This window comes from Mobula birostris, chromosome 15, assembly GCF_030028105.1.
Source record: "Mobula birostris isolate sMobBir1 chromosome 15, sMobBir1.hap1, whole genome shotgun sequence".
Lineage (NCBI taxonomy): Eukaryota > Metazoa > Chordata > Chondrichthyes > Myliobatiformes > Myliobatidae > Mobula > Mobula birostris.
Genome location: NC_092384.1, coordinates 51,118,934 through 51,131,831, shown reverse-complemented (window position 1 = coordinate 51,131,831; position 12,898 = coordinate 51,118,934). Strand labels below are relative to the sequence as shown.

The 12,898-nt window shown below is 40.1% G+C and overlaps 1 protein-coding gene across 2 annotated transcripts in view; it reads left to right on the top strand.

The window, feature by feature from the left end:
• LOC140210628 (cadherin-1-like) overlaps window positions 1-9,266 on the top strand; it is a 59,147-nt gene extending 49,881 nt beyond the window's left edge. The window contains exons 12-15 of one of the 2 annotated variants that reach the window (XM_072279759.1): window positions 1,739-1,963; window positions 2,936-3,157; window positions 4,636-4,755; window positions 9,181-9,266. In XM_072279759.1, the coding sequence (XP_072135860.1) occupies window positions 1,739-1,963; window positions 2,936-3,157; window positions 4,636-4,712 (524 nt within the window). In that variant the 3' untranslated portion in view covers window positions 4,713-4,755; window positions 9,181-9,266. Of the gene's footprint in view, window positions 1-1,738; window positions 1,964-2,935; window positions 3,158-4,635; window positions 4,756-7,947; window positions 8,025-9,180 lie in introns of those variants that run through there. The other variant, XM_072279760.1, reaches the window with a different exon arrangement.
• Window positions 9,267-12,898: the final 3,632 nt, after the last annotated feature.

Below are 12,898 nucleotides of genomic sequence, written 5' to 3'. Positions count from 1 at the left end.
CTCTTTTCCAATATCCCTATAAACCCACCATTGATTGTCTCTCAGAAGCCCATCAGCTTCCCTCTGGTATGACTTCAGCCATCTACATTAAGGGGTAATTCACAGTGCTGACTTAATATATCTGGAGTAGCAAACAGCAGCTCACATGGTCAAAGAGAGGACAAATACACTTCACACTGACAGCACCTGAGGGCAGAATTGAACACAGTTTTTCAACTAAATTGTCATGGAACCTATTATAAGTTGGTGCAACATGGGTGAGACTTGGGCATCAGATCCACATTCTAATGGGCAGGGATATAGTGAGCCTCCTTTGAGTGCTACTCTTGTCTACCCCAAGTCCATTTGCGAAGATAGATGTTCAAGAAAACCTGGTGCATGTAGTTTCAAAATGTATTAGTGAATTGAGTTGTAAATGATAAGAAGTAACTAAAACCAATTTCAAAATGAGTTGCAATGGGATTGGTTCTACAATGTTTTAAATAGTTTGTGTGTCCTTTAATCCATGATGTGGTTCATCCGTATCATTTAAATTAGTCAGCTGAACCAAAAATTGTGCAATCCACTGTTTATCTCTGACAGCTGTATACTTGTACCCAACCCAATGCAGGTACACTGATTTAGTTGGTAATGGGCAGTAATCTGTTATTACCATAATATCATCAGTACTAAAATAGAGAGGACCTTACCGGTCCACATCAGAGTGTTCCTTGCCTGTATTAGGCACCATGGAGCATGTGGTAAATGGTACATTGGACAAGTTAAAGTTGATTGAATACATGGTGATAATTGTATTTTTCAATGGAAAGTCATTGTTGAGAGAAATCCTTGACATTCTTAAATCCAGCACATTTTTATAGGAAAGGTTTTCAACTTTGAATGGAGCAATCTTATAAATGTGGAAATACACTCAATGGCTATCTGAGTGTACCTCCTGTACCTAATAAAGTGGCCACTGTGTGCACATTCGTGGTCTTCTGCTGCTGTAGCCCATCCACTTCAATGTTCAATGTGTTGTGTGTTCAGAGATACTCCACTGCACACCACTGTTGTAATGCTTGGTTATTTGAATTACTGCCGCCTTCTTGTTAGCTTGAACCAATCTGGCCATTCTCCTCCGACCTCTCTCATTAAGAAGGCACTTTCGACCACAAAAGTACCGCTCAAGTTTTTTGTTTATCACACCATTCTAGAGAGTGTTGTGCATGAAAATGCCAAGAGATCAGTTGGTTCTGAGATACCCAAAATCATTACACAGCAAAGTCATTTAGATCACATTTCTTCCTCATTTTGAAATTTCGTCTGAACGATAACTGAACCTCCTGACCATGTCTGCATGCTTTTATGCATTGACTTGCTGCCACATGATTGGCTGGTTAGATATTTGCATTAATGAGAAGGTGTACAGGTGTACCTAATAAAGTGGCCACTGAGTATACATCAAATTTAATAGATAAAACCAGAATGTTTTCATTATGAGACGGTGTCAAAGGAATAGAGGTTTAAAATTAATAAAAGTTTAAGATCGAAGAAAACATGCTTCATAATTGGAATGAGTATGCCTTGAAAGAAATGTTAAGATGATGAGACTCTAATGTAACTCTGGATGAATGAATTAAAATGGTCATTGTCAACCTTTTTCCAAGTGTTCATATATAAAAAGGCCATTAATTTATGAACTTTTCTTTTCTACTGAAGTTTTGCTATTGGGTTCAGAGTTTCATTTTTGTGTTTGCAGGGAGTCCACCTGCCACTGGTACTGGGACCATTCTTCTGCAGCTTGAAGATATCAATGATAATCCACCCATTGCTACTTCACTTATTAACCGTGTGTGCAATGAAGATCCTGTCCCTGTGAATGTGACCATTATAGACAAAGACATCCCACCCAATACTTCTCCTTTTGTGGTTATGCTGGTTCATGGAGCTGAGAGAATCTGGACAATTGAATCAACAGAGAATCGTAAGCTTATTAAATTGAAAACAGATTTATAAACGATAACTATATATGTTTTTTTAACCTTCCTTCATTCTTCCCTAGTGGATATTTATCGCTCCTTAAAATTTGATGCTTTCTTCACACTGGAAGTAATCAGCTGTGAGAATCGTAAATGAATATTCCTTTACTCTCACTACCCTGGACCAATGGGCTGGTCCTGGACATATTTCCGTCTGGCATGGTTTACATATTATTATTTGATTGTTTGTGGTTTTGTATTGTTATGTTTGTACTCTGTTCTTGGTTGGTGCAACTGTAATGAAACCTAATTTCCCTCGAGATCAATAAAGTATGTCTATCTATCTATCTATTTGTCCTCACACCACCTTCCCTTGATGCACTTACATTGTGCCCTTGCTTGTCATCTCAACATGCCTCCAATGGTATGAAGTATTGCAAGGTGCTAGACGAAGGGTTTAAGGAAACCAACATCAAGGCAAGAATTTGGGAGAAATGATGGTCTCATGTAACAGATAGACCTATAGATCAGCAACATGAACGGATGGTCATGGTGTTTGGGGTTGGGGAGGGAGACATGGTGATGGTGGAAGCGAAGATTTGGAAACCTGTGGAGCCACATTCCTAGAGAATGTGTTTCTGTTGCTGTAATCTCTTCCCCCCCCCCCACCATCACCCCCTCCAAAACAATCAAGGATGGTTAAAATGGCTGCAGCTGGTGTGTCAGTGCCAATGGGACTAAGATCAGTATGCGCAGTGTATACTGGGTGCAGAGTAACAAATGCCATTGGACTAAGGAAATGAAGATGTGGGCCAGATCAAAGTGCAGATTGCAGTGAGGCTAGTAATCTCGGGTGATGAGAATTAACACAAGGGACATTTGTCCTGCTGTCTGCAAACTGACACCCAAACATGTTCCAAGTTAAGCAATACTTTCTTGTGTGGAACTTACAAAACAACATGCTTTCTTTTATTTAGCTCACATGAAGCTGTTAAAGCTGAGGAATAAAATTGAACCTAATACGTATGAAGTCCCTCTAAAAGTGACAGACGGTGGGACACCACAACTCTCTCAGGTTACAAGATTGCAAGTGGAGGTGTGTGACTGTGAAAATGGTGCTTGTAGCCAGAAGATTGCTGCTGGCAGCTGTAGCCTTCCTGGCATTTTGGCTATTCTGGGTGTTATCTTGGCTTTGTTGAGTGAGTATCATTTGCATACAATTTAAAACAATCAATCTTAATTCCCTTTAGCTTTATTGAAAATTAGGATGTAGATTAAGTTTAAAGCATATTCCTTCTGTTCAATTCTCACACAATATAACAATTTCTCCCTCAAGAACATCGGAGACTGAACATAGAGGAAATGCAGGTACATTGCTATATGGAACTGGCACTTGATTTGGAAATGAGAATGAATGGAAAGTTATGTGCCCAGTGTTTGCTATGGCTTTTACTAAGAATTATACAATTAGTCTCTCTTTTCTGTGTTTGTTTGATTTTCCCCTGTGTGTTTTTGTATACTATATAGTCAAGGCCATTTTCAAAAGATATTATCGATTGCACTTCAATCACTTATTTAAAATGACTTGCTGTGTTTTTGTAGAAGGAAATCTCATTTTCTCTGGTTCTTTTGTCAATTACATAAATTTGTCCAGTTGCCCCTTATTTATTTAATTAACACTTCCATGATTTTAATTTCTAAAGAACAATCTCCTTTGAAGGAAAGCAATCCCTGATTGCACAGATGAGTTTTATTCTATTCATACCTCTGTCCTATTTCTCTTGTGATCAACATGAATTGTTTAAAATTTCCATGACATTTATCTGGTGACAAATGCACTCTCTACCATAGTAAGCTACTTGGCTCATTTGTGGATATCATTTTTAAGAACTCCATTCCTTCCTGGCCATTTTGCTATGAAACGCATATCTATAAAAGTACAAATCTGTAAAAGTAGTTGTATTTCCAGTTATAAATTTTGAACGAGGAGTTTAATTTCATAACATCTAGTATCTTTTTTTAAAAAATAATCTGTATCAGGTTTAATAGCACCAGCATATTTTGTGAAATTTGTTAACTTAGTGGCATCAGTGGAATGCAATGGAATGCAATACATGATAAATTTAGGAAAGTATGAATTACAGTAAATATCTGTGTATTAAATAGTTAAATTACAAACACAGATACAAATAATAAAAGTAGTGAGGTAGTGTTCATGGGTTCAATACCCATTCAGAAATCAGATGGCAGAGGGGAAGAAGCTGTTCCTAAATCACTCAGTGTGTGCCTTCGGGCTTCTGTGCCTTATTTTTGATGGTAAAAATGAGAAGAGGGTATGTCCTGGGTGATGAGGGTCCTTAGTGATGGACACTGCCTTTCTGAGGCACTGCTCCTCGAAGATGTCTTGGATACTACAGAGGCTAGTACCCAAGATAGAGCTGACTAATTTTACAACTTTCTGTAGCTTCCTTTGATCCTCTGCAGTAGCCCAACCCCCATACTAGACAGTGATGCAGCCTTTCAGAATGCTTTTCACGGTACATCTGTAGAAATTTTGAAGATTTCTGTCTCTGTGTCTCTGCACCGCCCCCCCCCCCTCAATCTGCAATCCACAATCAGCAAATTTATAGATGAGCTATACCAGGCTACACATAATTGTATTTTCTTCCACTTTTAGTGCTCCTGTTTTTCATAAGGAAGAGGCGAAATGTCAAAAAACAAGCTAATAATGCCCAAAGAGGACATTCGGGGTAATGTTTACCAGAATGATGAAGAGGCTGGTGGTGAAGAAGACCAGGTCAGTGCTGGTAGCACAGCTTAACTCTTAGATTTTTTTTGTGTGGATCAGTTAACTAGGATTCACAAGAAGTTTCTTGATGGGATCTGTATTTTGTGGAATCTGTAATTTACACAGGGAGGTGTGCTGAGCATGAATTCTAAAGTGGTGTTTAAGCCTACGGCCATTATGCCTGTTAGAGCCAGACCTCTGTCTGCCATCATCAGCTTGACCAGTCCTCCTCCAAGTAGAAGCATTCAGCATGAGCTCTGCTATGGGAGATGGTAATATGGGCAATTACTAAATGCCTTATTATGATGTGGCTCCTGCACTCTTAGCACTACAATATCTGGCATGCTCTGCAAACCCAGATGAGATTGGTAACTTTATTGAGGAGGCACGATATTTACCATTACCAACATAGCCATAGTCTTGGGAAATATTTGGCACAAAAGTCGAATTAGCAAAATTCGCAGTTTGGTTTGTACTATGGATATATCCCAATATATATTCAGGAAAATGAAAAATTATTGAAATTGTTATAGGATCATAGAACACTACTCCACAGAAACATGCCCTTTGGCCCATCTAGTAGGTGCTAAACTATTATTCTGCCAATTATTCTTCTGACCTGCACCCAGACCATAGCCCTCCATACCATTCTCATCAATATACCTGTCTTAATTTCTCTTAAATGTTGAAATCGAGCCTACATCCACCACTTCCACTACCATCTCATTCCACACTCACTCTGAGTGAAGAAGCTTCCCCCTTAAATATTTCACCTTTCACCCTTTACCCATGACCTCTAGCTGTTGTTCACCCTACCTCATAGTCTAGTTGCATTTACCCTGTCTATACTCCTCACAATTTTGTGTACCTCTATCAAATCTCCCCTCATTCTCCTTTGCTCTAGGGAATGAAGCCCAGACTTACCCAACTTTTCCCTACAAATCAGGTCCTCAAATCTGGGTAACATCTTTGTAAGTTTGCTCTGAACTCTTTCAATGTTATTGATATCTTTCCCCTAGGTAGGTGACCAAAACTACAGAAAAGATATCAATAAGTTTGAGAGCATTCAGATTCCATAGTACTCCAATTAGGCTCACCAACGATTTATACAACTTCAATATAACATCCCAACTACTTCACTGAATACTTTGATTTATGAAGGACAATGTGCAAAAAGCTATTTATGACCCTATCTACATATGACACCACTTTCAAGGAATTACAGATCCGTACTCTTCTATCCTGCACTCCGCAGATCTGTAGCGTTCACTGTATTTGTCCTACCCTGGTTTGTCCTCCCAAAATGCAACATCTCACATGTTTGCATTAAGTTCCATCTACCATTTTTCCAGTTGGTCCAGATCCCACTTCAAACCTTGATGGACTTCTTCACTGTCCACTATGCCCCCAATCATTGTGTCACCGGAAAATTCGCTGATCCAGTTTACCACATTATTATTCAGATCATTGATATAGATGACAAACAACGACGTCCCAGCACTGTCCCCTGTGGCACGACACTAGTGCGGAGTGGCACACCACAGAGCGGAACCATCTACTGCCATTCTCTGATTCTCCCACATAGCCAGTGTCTAATTGAATGGAACTTTCTTGACAAACCCCCCATGGAGGCCTTATCAGAAGCCTTGCTAAAGTCCATGTAGTCAACATCACTGTCTTTCCTTCATCAACTTTCCTGGTAACTTCCTCAAAACTATTTAAGATTGATCAGACAACACCTGCTATGACTATCTCTAATCTGTCTGTCTAAATCCGATCCCCTACAATACCTTCCAATAACTTGCCCACTCACTAGGTGGATAGATTATTTGAAGATATTTTCAGAGGCCAGATTTGTAAGTCTGTAATTTTCCAGCTTATTTGTACAGCCTTGCTTAAACAATGGAACACCATTAGCTGAGAAAATCTGCAGATGCTGAAATGCAAGTAACACACACAAAATGAGAGGCATTGATTGTGTGGATAGTTGGAGTCTCATGGTCCGGTCCGTGAAGTCCGCATTCCGGTTCACGGTCTGGTCCATTGATCCGTATTCCAGGTTTTCCCTGTTTTCCCCGGTTCCGTTGGGCTCCTTAATGAAGGCACCTGATTCTAGTTTTGTGCTGGCTACATAAATAGCTTCGGGATTCAGCTTCGCTTGCTGGACTGTTCCCTTCCCCTCCCCATCCAAATCCCTGACAGTTACCTCGGCTGTTTACCTCGGCAAGTATCCTCGGCAGTCATCCCGGCCCTGCATCCAAGAAAGGGTCCCGGCCCTGTGCTCCAAGGAGGAGTCCCGGCCCTGTACCCTAGGGCCTAACCGAGCTGAGTCCTGCGCAGGAGTTCCACATCCAAGAACCTCGCCCCGTCCTGTGCAGGAGTTCCACTTCCAGTCCTGTAGCCACGTCTTATCCTTGCCTAGATCCGGGGACCAAGCCCGAGTCAAGACTCAGATTCCGGGTCCCTGACCAGTCTCTGGCTCGGAGTTCTAGCCCAGGCTCCTAGTTCCAAGTTTTTTGTCCTGGTCCCACTTTCCTAGTCTTAGTCCTAGCCCAGGCCCAGTGTCCTTGTCTCGTCCAGGGCCGGTGTCCATGTCCAGCATCATTTCTTCCTTACTCCCCTTGCTTTCTTGATAAACCTTGTCCCGTTCCTAGTACTTCAGTGTCTGTGTCTTGCATTTGTTTCCGCTCCCCTTATGACATGGAGGCTTTTCCCTAGGACTGAAATGGCTAGCACAAGAGGGCACAGCTTTAAGGTGCTTGGAAGCAGGTACAGAGGAGATGTCGGGGCAAGTTTTTTACACAGAGAGTGGTGAGTGCGTGGAATGGGCTGCCAGCAGCGGTGGTGGAGGTGGAATTGATAGGGTCTTTTAAGAGACTCCTGGATGGATACATGGAGCTTGGAAAAAATAGAGGGCTATGGGTAAGCCTAGGTAGTTCCAAGGTAAGGACATGTTCAGCACAGCTTTGTGGGCTGAAGGGCCTGTATTGTGCTCTAGGTTTTCTATGTTTCTATGCTGGAGAAACTCAGCAAGCTAGGTAGCATCAATGGAGAAGAGTAAAGCTTCAACATTTTGGGCTGAGACCCTTCATTAGGACAGGAAGAAACAATGAAATGTTAGACTCGGACTCCTCATCGTTTTATTCTGGTCCTGATGAGCGGTCACTGCCCAAAAAGTCGACTGTTTACTCTTTTCCGTAGATGCTGCCTGGTCTGCTGTGTTCCTCCAGCATCAAAGATCCTCACCACCCAGGCTACGCTCTTTTCTCGCTGCTGCCATCAGGTAGAAGGTTCAAGACCCTCAGGACTCGCACCACCAGGTTCAAGAAGAGTTACTACCCCTGAAACATCAGGCTCTTGAACAAAAGGGTCTTGAACACCATTCTGGTGTTCCCTCAACTGATGATCTCACTTTAAGGACAATTTATCTTGTTATTTCATGCTTTTTATTAATATTTGCATTTGCGGTTTGTTGTTCATTGATCCTGTTTACACTTACTATCCTAAAGGTTTCCTGAGTACGCCCACAGGAAAAAGAATCTCAGGGTTATATGTGCTGACATGTCTGTACTCTGATAATAAATTTTACTTTGAACTTTGAAATTTTTGAACTTTGATCTCTGTGTGCGTTGTTTGAACAACATTAGCTAACTGGTTGGAATCTCAATGCATTAATTAAGGAAATTCTCCTGAACAGATTTGACAAACTCTACCCCATTCAGCCTTTTTATAGCAAAGGAATTCCAGACAATATGTGGAAAGTTAAGATCGCCTACTACCACAAACTTGTGTTTCTTGCAACTCTCTACAAATTTGCCTCTCTAAATCCTGCTGACTATTGGGTGGTCAGTAATATAATCCCACTAATGTGATCATCCTTTTGTTGTTCCTCAGTTCCACTCGAGTGGCCTGAGTAGATGAGTGCTCCAGTCTGTTCTGTCTCAGTACTGCCGTGACTTTTTCCCTGACTAGTAATGCCATCCCTCCAGCACTATCACGTCTAAAACAACAGAACCCCAGAATATTGATCTGCCAGTCCTGCCCCTCCTACAACCAAGACTCACTTATGGCTACAATGTCATAATTCCACGTGTTGATCCCTGCTCTAAGGTCACCTGTCTTTCCTACTATACCTACATAGAAATAGACACAACTCTGAACATTATTCCCACCATACCCAACTATTTCGATCCTTGCCTTTGTATGCAGGTTTAACATCTTTTCCCACAACCACTCCACTATCTGTCCTGGTGCTCTGGGTCCCATCTCCCTGCAACTCTAATTGAATTAAATTAATTAGCAGCCATCATCTTAATACAAAGTCATTAACAACCCTGCTACCGGCACTGTTGCTATCATGATCAGCTTCACCATTTACCAGGGTTATACGAGATTTATACAGGTACCTATTTTCCCTTGGTTTTATCACCACAGAATCTGAAGACTGCTGACAATGATCCAACTGCTCCTCCCAAAGACTCCCTCTTGGTGTTTGATTATGAAAGTGGTGGTTCAAAGGCAGAATCTTTAAGTTCAGTGAATTCATCCATCAACTCTGATACAGACCAGGACTACAACTATTTGAACAAATGGGGCTCATGCTTCCGGAAAGTTGCTGAAATGTATAGCGATGGCAAGGATTGAGGAGTTGAAAATAAACAGAAACTTTAGAGACTTGTGTTTTTAACCACCTAATGATTCAAAATATGAGTGACAAATGGAGTGCATGGCAGTATTAGGTGACAAGTTGAATTGAAATTATATTCCAGTTGATCTTGTGTTTGAACTTGGAGTTACTAAACCATTAGGATGAAAAGCAAGGTTTGCCTGAGCTAAATGCAATAAATCATTGCTCAGAGCTTTATTTTCATCTATCGAAAGTTTAATTTCAATTTTCCCAAAGTTTAATTGAGCCAATTTTTTTTCAGTTTTATGTTTTTTCCCTACTAGGCTCTTGTTTCAATATGCTACTGCTCAAATAACCTTTGCCCGTAGCCCATTGAGTAAAATTGGGAATGTTAGTGAAGTTGAGGTATAAGTATGCAATGTTTTATAAGGTAGTATTGCTTTCGAATGATTGACAATTCCATATGCAGAGTCTTTATTGTAATGCTTTTAAAGGCATTAAAGCAATCAAAATTCTCACAGCTATTAGCCAGAAGCTGCTTTACATTGGAAAATCCAAATAAAAATAGAAAGGATTATCGCCCTATTTATGTACTATTGACTGAGTAACTAAAAATACTTCTTAATTTTGCTATTTCCTTGAAACTTGGTTTTATAATTGGCAGGTATGGTATATTTTAAATACATGACAGGATCTTTGCATCATATGAAATTAACTGTTGTATAATTTTATACTGATTGTAATTATTACAGTGGATGTGGTTTGTCTGTAGCATGTTCCGCATTTATCACTGAAAATGACTTTGTCATGGAACCTAATGTGGGGATTTCTAAATCCACTTTCATCTTTGTTCCACTGTATATAATGGTGGAGGTAAAAAGAAAATCAGTAGAATTGGATAACAGTCTGTTGGACAAAGTTCTTTAGAACTAAAAATTGATTCCTGATGTTGTTGTCAATTAAATCATCTTTCACGACCCTTCTCATTCCATCCCACACTTCCCAAAATGCCATGAATTCACACCTAAACTGTTTAATACATGCAATGATTTGGTTAGGAAAATAAACAGACTTGCATCATAACAGCAATACAAACATTTGGCACTTTCTGTGCTCCTTCTATTTCTCTTGCACTCACATATCTGCGCAAATTGGATTTGGGCTCGTGTACCTGCAGTTGTCACTGTGTGTGAAATGTGCTGTCTGGTTGACAACATTCATGAAAGAGCTTAATATCATAGTTTAGCACTGTCTTAAGTTACAAAAGGCTTTTCCCTACTGCAACGTTTTATAATTACTGACTTGCCTTTGGTAGAACATAAAATATCTGATTTCATTTGAACTGCAGAGATTTATATAATATGGAATGGAACATTTCCTGGTGATAGGGCTGAGTCAGTAATGTTTCTATGTTTCCATTTTTTAAAATTTGACAACCAAAGCAGTAGTCTATTTTTGTGCATTTAAAATTGCCTGTAAATGTATTCTATTTTTAATACTTGCTTCATTTTAGGCCATTGAAATTTAATTCAGCTTTCACTGTTCAAGTGTATGTGCTCTAATAAATGTTTTTAGCAATAACATTTGCCTCTGATCCTGTGCATCTGAGCCTGATTGTGGTTTTTACTAATGTGCTTTCAAAACCTGAGTGTTTTCATATAAAACATGAAGAAACTGAATTGCCTTTTTAATATCTTCCTCATCTTAGTTGTTGTGGACATTTTCCTCTTCTGTGTTTATGTCAGAATCAGTCTGACCTGACCAAGTGTATCCTAGGACATTGTGAGAAACAATGGAAGAATTTGTAGAAGCTCTGGCAAATATTTACATTGTCCTTTGCTGCAGGTGAGAACTAAGAGCTCTTCAGGACTGCAAGGAATGATTAAGGACGGTCAATATGGCTTAGCGAGCAGGAAAGTGGTGTCTCACAGAATGGATATTTTGCTCGTGATAGCAGGTTAATGGACATCATCTACATGGACTTCAGGAAGGCCTTTCTAGGGTGGGATATTAGTTCCTTCATTCCTTCCCACGGATTTAATGGAGATCTGGGCATCTATAGCATTTTTACCAGCAGTAGTTGTGGAAAACAGAACAACATCAAGGCAGATATTTCCTAACAAAGACTAATATAGCAAGAATTTCTTCAATTTCAACCACAGATTCTTCTTTAAGCAAGTTTATCCAAATATCACCAACACTGAGTATGGCAAACTTTAAAACATATCTACATAAAATCCAAATATAGAACAGATATTATTTAGTGATCACAAGGTTCAAGGTTCTTCTCCTGCCCTTTATCTCTTTCACCAGTCTACTTCCCAGCTCTTTACTTCACTCCCTCCCCCACTCCCAGTTTCACCCATCACCTAGTAGTTCTTCCTCGGCTTCCCCACCTTCTTACTCTGATTTCTCATCTATTTTTCCAGTCCTGGTGAAGGGTTTTGGTCCGAAACATTGACTGTTTACTCTTCTCCATTTATGTTGCCAGGCCTGCTGAGTTCCTCCAGCATTTTGTGTGTGTTGCCTCTTAGCAACCCTGTCTACCTGTGGTGCTACTTTCAGAAATGTATCTACAAGTATCCCTAACTCGCTGTTCTACAACACCGTCCAGGGTCATACTATTTAACATTTCCGAGCTACGGTGATGAATTCAAAGCAGATTTCAGGTCAGTGGTCTAGATGTCTGTCTGCAAGTCCAGTAACTAAACCACTCTACTACTGTGCCCTTAAGTCAAAGCACCGGGATAGGTAGAAAAGTAGTGACATTAGAGACAGCACAGACAATTTTAAACAGTTCGGCAATACAGCAGTGCCTCTGTTTATTGGGATTATGGGACAAAATGGTGGCTTGAACATTGTATAAGGCAGCGGCGTACAATTGAGCATAGCATGTGGAAAGAACAGGAATATTCATTGCTACAAAAAATTTGTTAGAAGAATCATACTCAAAATCCCATAATACAGAACTCTGTTTTGGGATGCAATGAAGTTACTCTTTTGACAGCAATTAAATCTGAGATCTACCATATGAGTATTAAGCCAGTAATGCCCACAGAAAGCCAAAGCTGTTTTCTTCACAAAGTAGTATTGAAAAAAATAGTTCAACACATAACCATTTGAAGTTGTAGGAAGTTCCAAGCTTGGCACAACAGATCAGTGAGCAGAGAAAAATATCAGCAAGTATACACTGGCACCACAGAATTTATCAAGACCTGCTTCAATGAATTCTCCAACCATGCACTGAGAGGGAAAACACACAAGAAGCACAGACTGTTCTATCGTGGGTAGTCACACCTACAGCAGGAAACTCAACAATCTGTCCGGGACTCAGGAGACACTCCAGCGAGTTGAAATACACATTCTTCAGAATAAAATATCACAAGAAGCCAAATACACAAACACAATGCGAGAAAGCCAGTCATTAACCCAAAATGGTAATTGTATCACCTATGTGGAATACATTTTTAATGAGGGAAATTGTTGTGCAGCATCTAAATATGTGAATGAATCTTGAGTGTATGT